Source organism: Strongylocentrotus purpuratus, unplaced genomic scaffold (genome assembly GCF_000002235.5).
Source record: "Strongylocentrotus purpuratus isolate Spur 01 unplaced genomic scaffold, Spur_5.0 spur5_scaffold_21, whole genome shotgun sequence".
NCBI classification, from domain to species: Eukaryota; Metazoa; Echinodermata; class Echinoidea; order Camarodonta; family Strongylocentrotidae; genus Strongylocentrotus; species Strongylocentrotus purpuratus.
Window position 1 is genome coordinate 23439893 of NW_022145607.1, and position 15362 is coordinate 23455254.

The 15362-nt window shown below is 38.3% G+C and overlaps 2 protein-coding genes across 2 annotated transcripts; both read right to left on the reverse strand.

Moving 5' to 3' along the window:
• Window positions 1-5236: 5236 nt before the first annotated feature.
• LOC115928023 (plasminogen-like) lies at window positions 5237-8841 on the reverse strand. Its single transcript, XM_030994524.1, has 3 exons — window positions 8582-8841; window positions 7573-7836; window positions 5237-6144 (listed from the first exon to the last, which is right to left on the reverse strand). The coding sequence occupies exons 1-3, from the start codon at window positions 8667-8669 to the stop codon at window positions 5867-5869; spliced, it is 630 nt and encodes a 209-aa protein (XP_030850384.1). The 5' UTR covers window positions 8670-8841; the 3' UTR covers window positions 5237-5866.
• A 2440-nt stretch (window positions 8842-11281) lies between these two features.
• Window positions 11282-13181, reverse strand: LOC105445942 (integumentary mucin C.1-like). Its single transcript, XM_030994908.1, has 4 exons — window positions 13094-13181; window positions 12422-12529; window positions 11786-11887; window positions 11282-11451 (listed from the first exon to the last, which is right to left on the reverse strand). Exons 1-4 carry the CDS (start codon window positions 13149-13151, stop codon window positions 11342-11344), a joined length of 378 nt encoding a protein of 125 aa, XP_030850768.1. The 5' UTR covers window positions 13152-13181; the 3' UTR covers window positions 11282-11341.
• Window positions 13182-15362: the final 2181 nt, after the last annotated feature.

The following is a 15362-nucleotide window of genomic DNA, read 5'->3' on the forward strand; positions in this document are numbered from 1 at the left end:
ATTTGGAAAAACTAAGTAATCAAATCTACATATTGACCGATTCTCTCCGTTATGTTGGTCCTAAAATGTGGAATTCCCTACCTCCTTTTTTACAGTCTGTTGGATTTAATAATTGATTCAAAAGACTTTACAAGAAACATCTTCTCTCTTTTTATAATGCATAATTTATTTCAAGACCACACCTCTCATACTGAATACTTCTCTTTTTTATTCATTTTGTCCTTCTTCCAACTATATGTTATTATTACTTCTGCGCCTGGTGCATTCAATTTGTCAAGCCTTATTGGCTTTTAAAGATGCACCATTTTTTCCATTTGCACTATGGTTTATACCTTCACATTTTCTTTACATTTTGAATGCTGTTATGTCAATTTATATGTAATTTAATATTGTTATCTGTTATGAAATTCCATATTTTATCTTTGTATATATTGTCAGGGTGATGAAAATAAATTCAATTCAATTCGTGAAAACTTTCAACTTTCATAAAATGTACTATAATCTTTTCTTTTTGTAACATTAGCTATACTGACCCCCCTTTTTTTTTTCTTGTTATTTTTTTTTTTTTGGGGGGGGGGGAGGGCAACCCGCCTGGCAAGAGGGATTTGTTTAAAATTCTTTAAACTAGTCAGCTTTAAAGAATTTTACCCCTATGTGAAAAGGAGGGATGTGCCGTAGTGCCGGGCAACTTTCTCATTTGTTTTAACATACAAAATGACTAAAAGTTCAATATATCAACTTGGGGGCAACTGATCAGCCCCCCCCCCCCCCCCCACTCCCACGAATGGACACACACTACGCGACTGTGTGGCTTATGTCCAAGTTCATGATGCTGTTTACAGTACTTTGTGATTTGGATTAATGCTAGCATCTCAAAAGACGAAGCCTTGGATAACGCTTTGTCAATAGCATGCGTTGAGACATTTTTATTTTACTCCCAACTACTGACAGACGGCCATCAATACACTTTACTGCTGATGTACACCGGATGTCCATTGATGGTGACAGTTATGTTTAATATGGAATAAGCGTACCCCAAAGTTCAGTTGGAGTATTGTCATATCTGTCAGTTTTGGTAATTATGGGCCATAAACTTATAAAGCTATAGCGACCCTCAGCATTAATAGACTCAGTGATTCCTAACAGTTTTAACTTGGATCATTCACTGCCCCCTGTCCAATCCGATGGAATAACTTAGGTAGGAGTTTCGTAATAATATTATGTGCTGTATAATATAAGTGATTAATTACATTTTCCTTTCCACCCCCCATGTTTTAATACTTAATAAATTTGTCTCTCTCTATCTCTCTCCCACTCCCTCTTCCTCTTTTAAATTCTCTCTCTCTTTCTCCTTCTCACTCTCTATCTCATATTTGATTTCATTCTTTATCACCCTTTCTTTTTTTTATCTTCTTTTTCGGCAGACAACGATACCCCGCTTCAGGCGCGTATGCAGGGGGGGGGGGGGGGGGTTGGGGTTAAACCCCCTTCTCCCTTGAGTTTTTTTATGTGTATGTTTTTTGGCAAACCCCCCCCCCCCAACAAAAAAAAGTGTCCTCTTGACCCCCCCCCCCCCCCCCCGCTTATTCAGCGGCTGGCTGAGACATTGCGATTTTGGGGGGACTTCAAAAAAAAAAAAAAGTGTCCGCTTACGGTACCCCCCCCCCCCCCCCCCCCCCGCTTATTCAGCGGCTGGCTGAGTCGTTGCGAATTTTGGGCCCGATTTTAACCCCCTCCCCCCTCCCCCCTCCCTTGAAAAAATCATGCGTACGCCACTGCCCCGCTTTATACGGATTTGAATGAGAGACGAATTTATGATGAAAACCTGTATGCATTCTTTAATTCAATTCAATTCAATTTCATTTATTGTTCAACCATCAAAATATATATACAATCAAAATAAGTTACATCAAGATTTAGAATAACGCAATGATGGTTTGGTGACCCCGGAGAAAGCAGAGCTTATAAAAAGGGCCACCAATACATAAAAAGATTAACATTAATTATACTAAAAAATATCAACATCGAACATTAATATAAACAAGAAAAAAAAAAGAGAAGTACACTTCTGCAGCAGCAACAAAAAACTGTATCTACATGTATAAGAGGGCAGTACAAATGAAAGCGAACAAGAATAGCTTTTTAAGCTTTTTAAATCTGGAAAGAGTTGAGCTGTTTTTGATATTGTTGGGGATTTTGTTCCATAAAATGAATTATAAATGAATTTGAGGCGACGGAAGAACGAACCTGAGGTAAGTGTATTAAATTACTTTGGTGAGTTTGGTAAGAATGAATTGAGGAATTCAAAACAAAGATATCGCTAAGGAGAGGAGGCAAGATTTTCGAATGAAATTTATACATAAACACAAGGGAATTCAAGGTAATCAGGTCCTTTAACGGTAATATATTTGATTGTGAGAATAAAGGTTTTGTATGACTATTGAAGGGAGCATTAAAGATAATTCGTATTGCTTTCTTTTGTAAAATGCATAATTTATCTAAATGGGTTTTAAAGGTGTGACCCCAGACAGTATTACAGTAATTGAAATGAGGGAGTATAATGCTATTGTAAAGAGTCGTCAGAATAGACTGGGGCACAAAAAGTCTTAATTTAGAAAGAACACCAATAGATCTTGATATTTTTGTACAAATTGAGCTAAGATGTGGTTTCCAAGAAAGATATTCATTCAAAATTACACCTAAAAACTGCATATTATCGACCTTTTCTATGACATTTCCACCAATAATGAGGTTTGACAGATTTGACGGAACCTTCCTTCCTCTCGCACGAAAAATAATATACCTAGTTTTGTCAAAATTTAAAAACAATTTATTGCAAGCATACCATTTATTTAATTTGTCTAGTTCATTGTTTGCTGATGATATAAGATTGTCAATTTTTTTATGTGATAATGAAACAGTGGTATCATCAGCAAACAAAGAGAAGTTTAGAATTGAAGAACATTTAACTATATCATTAATGTAGACGAGAAAGAGGAGGGGCCCTAACACAGATCCCTGAGGAATTCTACAGGATACATCCACATGTTGAGATTTGACACCATCGATCACCACATATTGATTTCTATGTAAATAAAGTAAGGAAAAAACAGTTTACGCATTTCTTGTCGGTTTATTTTGTAACTTTAATTTACAATTGTACGTAACAAGTTCGCATAAAATACAAGCAAGAGCAGTGGGTGCTAGAATTCGAAATGTTCTCAATTTACAGGAAATGTATGATGTTTATACACTATATTTACATCTTTTTCAATGTGGGAATGTGACATCGCCATTGAAATTACATGTCGGCGTTCTCATTATTGTTTTTTTCTTCTAATTTGCAGATAGAGATATGGAATTTGTTATTGAGTGAAATATCATTTTGTCAAGAAAATCACAGGTATGCGCGCGTTGGGGTCAAGTGAGATTCCTTGAAGAAGGGGAGCGGCATTCACACGCATATCGTTTCAGTCCCTTCAAGGACTAAAATATGAAAGACGCTTCGCCGTCCCTGGTTTTAGTAAATTGGGATCTAGTTAAATACGTCCAGGGTCTACAATTTTGGATATGGTCTGGACAAGTTATGGAGAAATGAACCAGCCGAGTTCAAATTTTGACGCCGACACATATACAGAGTGAGTCAGAAAAAATGTCCCACTTTTTAAAAGTTGTATTGTTTGAAGTATGAATATTTAATCATGGGTTTTATGATATGTCTTGATAGAGTTATCCTCCCAGTACATTTAGGTACCATTCTCATTTGAATCTATGCATGCATGACTGAACATCAGACAATCTTTACAAGACTGCCAAAGCTCATTTGCGCCAAGTTGCTGGGTGAGGAATAAAAAAGTGTTTTGAACAAAGACAGCCAGACAGACAAAAAAAAAAGACACGCGAACGCACACGCACACAAATGAGCGTTCCATTCCCACTAAAGCCTACCTAACAAGGCTTGTTCATACCCTGGCTGTGAATGGTCATCCACACATGAGGCGTTCATTCATAGCATAAACATAGTCCTATTCTTCTACCGATTCTATACCTTATAGAGTGTAATAGTAAAACATAAGTACAAACTTGTGCACTTGCAAAACTCATCATTTCATTAACATATACCGGCAATATATGTACATGAACACTCAAGTAAATCGGCATTAACACTCTTTGGATGCACATCCACATCTAACACCTATGTATAAGCTAGTTATTATTATATATTCACTTCTGAATATATTTATGTGCGTCCAATAGTCTGTAAAATATATGATTAGATTAATATGTCAAATAATGTAATTTCTTACTAAAAAGATCGTAATTGTTCAACTATTATAATTGTGTTTATAAGATTATACCACCTGCATTATATATGAATAGTTACACAATTGTATACGATATGCATTTTTGTTACTACATTCTATTATATTTAAATTTTTAGATTAATCATGTAATATATTGTATTATTGATTGTTGTAAAGCGCATAGAAAATGTATTATTATGCGTTTTATACAAATGACTTTAGTATTATCATTAGGAGATTTGCTACATCTCGCGGCCGATCATCTAATAACACAGACACAATGAGAATTCCAGACTTTGAAAAAAGTACAAGTAGAAACCATAATGGCAGATTTTGCAGTGTTCACCTTAAACTGGAATTATGACGCCGATCTTGTCTTCTGATCAAAATTTGAATCATATATATATATATGAGGCCCAATCCTTTACTTCGAAATGTAGTGTCATGAATATCTCGTTCGGTCATTCCTAGGAAAACGAGCAGCGTTTCCAGCACTTCAGATAGCTGATAACAGATTGGATGTGGTTAAACAATTGACATTATGAGATGTCACGCTTCAATCTGGTCTAAATTAAGTGGGAAACCAATGTTTTTTACTATGGTTTCAAAGGCTAGCAGACGTTTCTAGATTCGGTGTCGACGAAAAAAATGTGAAATGTCGACCTCTGATTCAAGATTCAAGATTCAGGATTCAAGATTTTTGTATAGGTCAATGCATGCAAACCTTACATAATTGTTTTGCTTCCAATGGCTTTTTTGACAGTGAAAATACAAATGATAGAAAATACAATATAACATTTAACAATAGAAAACGATGTACATTTAATATGGATAATTATTTATAATGTGCATGTGCCCCTCAATTTCATATTGTCTACAATTAACATGCGTCATGAATTAAAATGTCTCATAATATTTCCCGTCAGCCTCCCCCCCCCCCCCCCCCCCCCCTATCCGCTAGCTCCCGATCCACAGTCTCCAGTTATCCGTTTAATTGCTCTTCAATAGCAGCTATTGAAGTGCAATTAGGCGGATAGCTATCGAAATCAACAATAACAATTTCAAATCCAGTAGGAAATATATGATTATAAAAAAGGCAGATAGCCTTATGTATATAGTCACAGATGAATTATACACATGGATGGAATTGGGGATGAATGAATTACGAGAACGTGAAAGGCGAGTATACGGGGAGGGCAAAATCTCATTCCAGAACGGTTGAACCTGAAACAATCATTGAGAGGATGATCTTTCATTATAACTTTAACTTTTGCAAGTAGGTGTTTTTCATGAAGTGCTGGAACAGGGGGCAGATCTGATCCTATAACCCTCTGTGCGACTCTTCGAGTTCGATCTACTCTTCCCTTTTGCTCGTTTGACATGTGTTTGGTGATGATCTCGTGACTCAAACGGAGTTTTACCCTTTAGGTTTGAATGCTTTCCAAGAACCACAACATGGCATCATTTGTTTATTGTCTCCTGTCATTGTAAAATAATTTGATATGATGCATGTATCTTGATATTAATTAATTTTGAGCAGCGCTTTGCTCACATTCCAGACACTATACAACGCTACCTTGGCATCTGGGGTCAAGATAACCTACAGCACAATATTCCCATCTTGTCTCAGGATCGGTGGTGTAACACCAGGCAGTGTTCTCAATATCGGGGTTTCTGCAATAGTTTTCGTCTAGTCCCGCGTTAGGAAAGTGAGCTGGAGTATTAGCGTGTTCATGGGGATCCTGAGAGGTCCATGTTTGACAAGTATGACCTTTGACTGTGTGAGATAAGTTTCCTCTGTAGTGCACTCCTGTAGGATCTTCCTGGCATGCTGGTGTGGCTAGAGAAAAAACACAGAGTAATTTTCAAAAGAGATAGCAAAAGTAATATCTGTTTGATTCTCAATATTAATTTGCTCCATCTTTTCCCCCGGATAGGCAATTTTCTACTTTTATGCAACGATTAATTCACAGACAAAATAATAATTTCTTGCGCCAGTCACTTACAAATACGACGACGCTTGAAGTGTATGCCATTTGACTTTATAATACTTACCTGTCATAATCACTGCCTAGCGCCAACTTGAAAAATATTCAATATTCTAAACAAACACCAAAGATGACTACCCTCTAGACAAGCACCGAAAATGACTACCCTCTAGACATACACCAAGATGACAACCCTATAGACAAACACCCAAGATGACTACCCTATAAACAAGCACCCAAGATGACTACCCTCTAGACAAACACCTAAGATGACTACCCTATAGACATACACCCAAGACTACTACCCTCTAGACACACACCCAAGACTACTACCCTCTGTACAAACACCTAAGACTACTACCCTCTGGACAAACACCTAAGACTACTACCCTCTGGACAAACACCTAAGACTACTACCCTCTGGACAAGCACCAAGATGACTACCCTATAGACAAGCACCAAGATGACTACCCTCTAGACATACACCAAGATGATTACCCTCTAGACAAACACCCAAGACTACTACCCTCTGGACAAACACCTAAGACTACTACCCTCTGGACATACACCAAGATGACTACCCTATAGACAAGCACCAAGATGACAACCTTATAGACAAGCACCAATATGTCTACCCTCTAGACATACACCAAAATGACTACCCTCTATACAAACACCAAGATGACAACCCTCTAGACAAACACCAAGATGACTACCCTCTAGACATACACCAATATGACTACCCTCTAGACACACACCCAAGACTACTACCCTCTGGACAAACACCTAAGACTACTACCCTCTGGACATACACCAAGATGACTACCCTATAGACAAGCACCAAGATGACAACCCTATAGACAAGCACCAAGATAACAACCCTATAGACAAACACCAAGATAACTACCCTCAAGACATACACCAAGATGACTACCCTATAGACAAACACCTAAGACTACTACCCTCTGGAAAACACCGAAGAAATTGCTGAAAACAATATGTTACTTAAATATTAAGAAATAAGGGGAGATCAGATCGAATAGTGAATTGTACATTTGTATAAAATGTTGATTAACAACAATACCCATATGCATATGATTTTAAACACACGCACATCCGCCTACGCACACATTGTGATTCACACAATCAGTGGGTTTTTTACTCTTTAGGTGTGAATGCTTCTCGAGAACCACAATATAGCATCATTAGTTTCTTGTCTCATGTCAATGTAAAATATTTTGAGCAGCGCTTTGCTCACATTCTTAACACTACAACGCTACCTTGGCATCTGGGGTCTAGATAACCTACGGCACAAAAATCCCATCTTGTCCCAGGATTGGTGGTGAAACACCAAGCAGTGAATTCCATATCGGGGTTTCTGCAATAGTTGTTGTCTAGTCCCGCGTTAGGAAAGGCAGCTGGAGTAACAGTGTGTTCATGGGGATCCTGAGAGGTCCATGATTGACAAGTATGATTGTTGATTGTGCGAGATAAGTTACCTCTGTAGTTCACTCCTGTAGGATCATCATGGCATGCAGGTGTGGCTAGAGAAAAAAAAAACGAGTAAATTTTTTGAAGAGATTGCTAAAGTAATATGTTTTCGATTCTGAATAATAATTTGTTCCACCTTTCCCCCCGAAAAGGCAATTGTCTACTTTTATGCAACGATTAATGCATAGACCAAATAAGAATTTCTTGCGTCAGTCACTTACAAATATGACGACGTTTAAAGTGTATGCCATTTGACTTCATTATACTTACGTTTCAGAATCACTGGCCAGTGCCCACTCGAATTACATTCAATATTCTACACAAACACCCAAGATGACTAGTCTACCCTCTGGACAAACACCTAAGCTGACTTTCTTCTAGACAAACACCCAAGATGACTACCCTCTGGACAAACACATTAAACTACTACCCTCTGCACAACACCCAAGAAATTGCTGATAACCGCAATATGTGACTTAGATATTAAAAAACTGGGGAGGAAGAAAGAAATCGAAAAGTAAATTGTACACTTGTATGAAACATTGATAAATAATAACACCTATGTGCATATGATTTAAACACACGCACATCCGCCTACGCACACTCTAATGTGACTCATACACTGAGTGGGATTTTTACTCTTTATTTTTGAATGCTTTCCATGAACCCACAATATAGCATCATTCGTTTCTTTTCTCCTGTCATTGTAAAATAATTTGATATGAATGCATGTATCTTGATATTAGTTGATTTTGAGCAGCGCGTAATTTGTTCACTTTCTAAACACTACAACGTTACCTTGGCAGCTGGGGTCAAGATAACCTACGGCACAATACTCCCATCTTATCCCAAGATTGGTGGTGTAACACCAAGCAGTGTACTCCATATCGGGGTTTCTGCAATAGTTGTTGTCTAGTCCCGCGTTAGGAAAGGCAGCTGGAGTAACAGTGTGTTCATGGGGATCCTGAGAGGTCCATGATTGACAAGTATGATTGTTGATTGTGCGAGATAAGTTACCTCTGTAGTTCACTCCTGTAGGATCATCATGGCATGCAGGTGTGGCTAGAGAAAAAAAAAACGAGTAAATTTTTTAAAGAGATTGCTAAAGTAATATGTGTTTGATTCTGAATAATAATTTGCTCCATCTTTTCCCCCGAAAAGGCAACTATCAACTTTTATGCAGCGATTGATGCATAGATGCAACGACAGACCAAATAAGAATTTCTTGCATTAATTATACTTAATTATACTTACGTGTCAAAATAACTGCCCAGTGCCCACTTGACTATCATTCAATATTCTAGACAAACACCCAAAATGACTACCCTCTAGACAAGCACCTAAGATGACTACCTCCTGGACATACACCCACTGGCGTAATGAGCGAAAATATTTTGGGGCGCAATCTTTGCGAGGGAGCAGGGGAGGATGTGGGGGTGTCCCCCCCCCCCTCCCACGGAGAAGGAAATTTTGACTTGACGACATGTACTAAATGGGTAAGTGTGTCACGAGGACCGACCGAGCAATTTTTTTTTTTTTTTTTTTTTTGGGGGGGGGGTGACCAAGCCCGAGGGAGTGTAGCGATCGAGCGGGGGGAGGGTGTGGGAGGGGGTGTACCCCTCCCATGGTAGGGATCTTTTTCATTTTCGACTTGAAAATGTGCAATCTGGGGCATACCTAAGAACGAAATTTTGACTTGACGACATGTACTAAATGGGTAAGCGTGCCACGATTCGACCGACCGAGAATTCTTTTTTTTTCTTCATGAATTCGGAAACATAATTATGAAAATAAGCACCCCCAAATAACCTTCGAAACATGTCAAACACATGCCAAAGTTACACCAAATACTACATTGCTTACAATATATTAATATGAACGAGATACCCAGACGTAGAAACGAGAGAACGAAACGAACGAGCATGGAGAGGATGTGATGCAGTGGGTGTCATTCCCACGATTAGGGAGCTTTTGCAATATTGAGAGTTGGCATCTTTATAAACTGTACCATGTGGCCCTACAAACTACTTTTTAGTAATGACGTATTTTCAGTTATCTGGTATTATCTGTTGTTTGTATTATGATGAGGCTTTTCATCCACCCACAATAGTACGTTATCACTGCTATAAAACGAAATCAGTTGAATGGCTTACACTGAGTTAATATCCAATCAATTGTATCGATCAAAGTGTAACATACAAGAAATCATTATACAACTCAGATAAAGACTGAGTGAGAGAGAGAGAGGGGGGTAGAGAGAGAGAGTGGGGGGAGAGAGAAAGAGAAAGAGAAAGGGGGAGAGAGTGGAAAGTGGAGGGGATTAAAGAGAAAGAGAGAGAGAGAGGGGGGGAGAGAGAGGGGAGAGAGAGGGGAGAGAAAGAGGGGAGGGGAAGTGGCTAGACATATTGAAATAATGATCAAGTTCATGACGTCATTTCATTGTTTCCCTTACTTACTGGAAATGGTGGTTTCTTCATTTGTCGTTGTGTCTGGCATCGTGGCCGTAGGGCTTGTCGTTGGCTTGATCGTCGATTCTGTAGTCGATAATTCAGTTGACTCTGAATCGTTATAACAAACTGATCTAAATTATCACGATATAGTTGATAATTCAGGTTTATAACAAATGAAACCACACGTACAAAACAATGAGATTAGGAATGACACTTTAAACAGGATTAGAAGACCAAAACGAGGAAAATTTAGCTCCGTGAAAAGAAAAATGTTAACAGTTTATTTCTTTTATAAAGCTACCGTCACAAAGGTTCGTACGAACGATGCGTTCGTACGATTCTCCCTGTTTTTCCAAGGTCTTCCCGAATTTCCATTGTCTGAAAATCGTTCGTACGGCGTTTGTAGCAGTTCGTAATGGCATTTGTGACCTAGGCTTTAGGTATAATTTGTTTGAATTTGAATTTGAATTTGAATTTGAATTTATTAACAACAACACATCACAATAATGACAGTACATATGAACAATCATACAATGCAAAAAATAATACTGATACATGTATACATAACATAAGAGTAATGTCGATTGAACAGTAATGGTTTTAAAACGATATTTAGACATACATCTGCATACTATTAAATGTACAAAAGATATATACGTAAATATGTGTATTACTTTTTTTAGGTGAAGTTGTTAATGGGAATGTCAGCGTTTGCTTTAGAGATTTAGTGGTGTTTTGTCAAAGCCAAAGGGAATTTTGCCAAATAATGTATCTAAATGTGTTCCTGTGGCGTGTTTTTGTCATTAAACTCATGGTCTTAAAAAAGACGGGTATTTAGCCCCCTCCCCCCCCCCCCCCCCAAAAAAAATGGTTTAACAATACCCCTGAAAGGAGAAGACAAAGAAAAAGAGTCAGGTAAAATTAAGAAATAAAGAGAGATTTAAAAGAAGAAAAAAAAGAAAAAAAAAGAGAGAGGGTGGAGGGGGCTGCAAGCGAAGTTGTGAGAGGGGGAGGAGAGAAAGAGAGAGAGAGAGTGGGGGGGGGGAGTGGTAGTGGCTAGACACCTTAGAATAATGATCAAATGCATGACGTCATTTCATTGTTACTTCTACTTACTGGTGGTGGTGGTTTCTTGAGATGTCGTTATGTCTGACATCGTGGTCGTTGGGCTCGTCTCTGGCTTGGTAGTCGCTACCGTAGTTGATGGTTCTGTTGACTCTGAAACGTTATAACAAGCTGCGTTAAATGATCATGATATAGTTGATGGTTCAGGGTTATAACAAATAAAACCACACAAACATGTATAAAGCAATGAGATTAGGAATGATACCTAATTGGATTTGAAGGCCAAAACAAGAAAATATAGCATTGCCCTTGAAAGGAAAGGACGAAGAAAAGAGAGTCAGATAAAGACTGAGAGAGAGAGAGAGAGAGAGAGAGGGGGGGGGTTCGAAAGGACGTGGGAGAGGAGGAAAGGGGAAGTGGCTAGAAAAATTATAATAATGATCAAAAATCGAATGCATGACGTCATTTCATTGTTTCTCTTACTTACTGGTGGTGGAGGTTTCTAGCGATGTCGTTGTGTCTGACATCGTGGCCGTTGGGCTCGTACCTGGCTTCGTCGTCGCGTCCGTAGTCGATAGTTCTGTTGACTCTGAAACGTTTTTAACAAACATTACTGAGATAAATAATGATGATCTAGGGTTATAACAGGGAATATTTTGTTATTGTTGCTGTATTGTTGGCGTTCAGTCAAAATTGACTATTTATACGCCTGTCTCTCAAATAGTAGTAATATTGTCTATGTCCGTCAAATCATTTGTCGTTGAGAAAAGTGTGCGCCTGTGCTTTCGTTTGTCCACTGCGGGGAATGTATCATCCCGGCATCCCGGGGAATATGTCAAGTTGGATGAGAATTCTATATAAACATAGACCTGATGTAACTCGTTTGTTGTCGTTAAACTTGTAGGCAAAAAAAAATAAAGACGGGCACTGCCTCCTTATAAGGTGATTTAGCGACGCCCATGAAAGACAAAGAAAAATAGAGTCAGATAAAGACTGAGAGAGAGAGAGAAAGATATATATATATATATATATATATAAGGGGGGGGGGCTATAATGCCTAGATCCATTATGATAATAAGCAAATGCATGACTTTTTTTCCATGTTTCTATCGCTTAGACATACTAGATATTGTGGTGTTTTGGGAAGTCGTTGTGTCTGAGCGTTCCGACATCGTGGTCGTATGGCTCGTCGTTGGCTTGGTCGTCGCTTCCGTCGTTGACACTGTGACCGCTGAAGAAAAAAAATGTAAAAGATGATGCATAACATTATTCCCTTTGAATTTATCTTCCTACCGGCTGTCTCCATGTGCTCTTGGTCAGGGTACGGGGATAGGATCAAGGGGGAGGGATAGAAAAAATAGGCATTGGAAAATAATCTTCCTGTGGGAGTGCCAGAAGATCGAGTACCGTGAGGTATTTTCTTCTCAGTCATCATCAATTCTTCTTATTATTATTGCTGTTAATATACTTCAGTTGCAGTACCGTCTCTGCCACCGTCATGGTTGTCGATCCTTACCTAATACTTATTGTTCAAGGGGGATGAATGAATAGATCATCCCCCCTGAACAATAGGTATCAATTACAGATCGACACCCATGGCCACCGTTGTGTATATCGTACTGGTGAGGTGCAGTGTAGAATGCATTTACGATGTCTGATAAAAGATACAGCAAACTGCATGTATTTTTAAAGAGGAAATTTTGTTTACACCCTGTAAAAACAAAAGTATCGTCATGCTCTTTGTTCATTAACTGGCCACTCCCTCCCCTCGATACGCCAATTATATTACACCTACGTTCATCGCAGTGTCTTCCTTGAAACCCACTTGAGCAATGACATTTGTAGCCCACCATAGTCTCCTCACACCGGCCGTTTCGACAGAGTTTTTTGCCACAATCTGCGAAATAAGTAATAAACGGGATACAACTCAATACTGATTAACAAATTATCATTACACTTTGTTCTAATTGGTGTGAAAAGAGTATATTTTCGGGCTTTTGACAAATGAATATATAAAAGATAAACAAGACTAAAATGCAAATGCGTATCCCTTTCATTGGTATCCGTGCCCCTTCTAAAATGTATGTTTTGCCTGGTGATTTTTAGTGGCCCTGGTTTACACATGGGTCTATAGTTTAGGTTAGAGCTGCTATTGGCCTTTAGAATAATGTTAGAGATAGGGTTAGGATTAGGGTCAGGGTTAGGTATTTTATGATTTCTAGTTACAAGAAAATCGAGCCTTTATAGACTTCCGCCTTTTTATTTAAACAGAACAAATAAAGAGGCAGATTCATTTTTGGTGAAAGTTTTGATAAAATGGGACAAAAAATGAGACAGTCGAGAATTTTTGAAAGTTTTAAGGGCACTTCGAATTTGCTAAATCGGTACTGTTACTGTGACGAGCGCTGGAAAAACTTTTGAAATTGTGTCAACACACAAAATAACTAAATTTCAAATTTTAAAATGTTTGACGTGGGAGGGCCTTTTTTAAGAGGATGGATGATAGTCTGATGTCCGTAATAATCATATTTTAGATCTTACCGTGAATACATTTTCGCTAGGAGCCCGAGTCATACAACCTGGCGTTATCTAGATTTTCCTACCTGCACTCTAATAAAATAAATCGCGATATAGAAACGGTGGCCTTGTCCTAAGTAATTATTATAACGAAATTTTTGGAAAATTGAGATAGTACTAGCAATAGCAGCAGTAGTAGTAGCAGTAGTGGTCGAATAATTAGTAGTAGTAGCAGTAGCATCAACAGCAGCATCTGTAGTAAACTCGTCAGCCGTTCCACCGTTGATCAAACGAAATACCAACCAATGGATTTATATACCATCAATAATAAATACTCAAATCACCCAGCAGACTGTAATTAATGATCTATCGATTTACTATTAATGGATTACTTGCCAAATCTTCTCGACCTTTTGAACAACTTTCTAATTAAACGATTAATTTTCATAATGTAAATAGGTTTACAAAATTGGGACAGCAATTTCACTGCGTAGAGAAATTTTTTTTGGCCGGACATATTTTCGACATTCGATTGAGTTAAAAACAGAAAAATATATGAAACAAAGTTATGGAAAGGAGATATTCTTCTTGTCATAATGTGACAATAATTTCGTTACATACACATCTTTTTAAAGATATATTATATTATCATTATCATTATCATTATTGTTGTTTTTGTTGATATTATTATTATCTTTACTATTATCATAATGTTTTTCATCATTATTATTACTATTACATATCATCATTATGAGCAGCAGTAGTAGTAGTGGTGGTAGCAGTAGTAATAGTAGTAGTATTAGTAGTAGTGGTGGTAGTAGTAGTCGTCGTCGCACTAGTAATATAAATAATAGTGTAGTAGTAGTAGTAGTAGGAGTAGATTTATCGATTAAACCAAAAAAAGAATGAATTTGACATTTGAGGACAAAAATTAATAAGGAATTAAACCTACCCTGGATTCTGCATATTCTATGCCCGCCCAGGATCCCTTCTTTTCTCTTCCTTCGGTGGCACCCGCCGATGACAGAAGGAAAAGGAATGAGTTTGGGGATGCTCTGCACCATGCTGCCATCGTGGAGTCGCTTCATTTCACACTTTTGGAACATGGGCAAAGTGTAATTTAGGCCGAACCCATCTGGACAAGTTGTCTTCTCCATCTTGGACCAATCCGATAACACAGGCAGAGCTGTGAAGAATATATTAGAACATTAATTGCTATTTGTTTTCTTCCTCCCCCTCCTCCTCCTACCCGCCCTGCTACGTACTTCTCTCCCCTCCCCCTCCTCCTACTCTTTTTCTCCTTATTCTCCTCTGCTCCTTCCCTCATTAATTCCTCTCCTCCCTATTCTTCATCTCCTACTCATCCTTATATAGCCCTTCTCGAGCCTAATCCACCTCCTTTTCCTCCTTTCCTTCCACCCTCTCCTCTATCTTGAGATGCAATTTTTTTATTTATTAGGGGAATTTTGTTATGGTGTGATTTTGTTTGTTTGTTCGAGATGCCACGTGGGTCTCGTTTGAGGGCACAGACCCTTGTTAATAGTTGT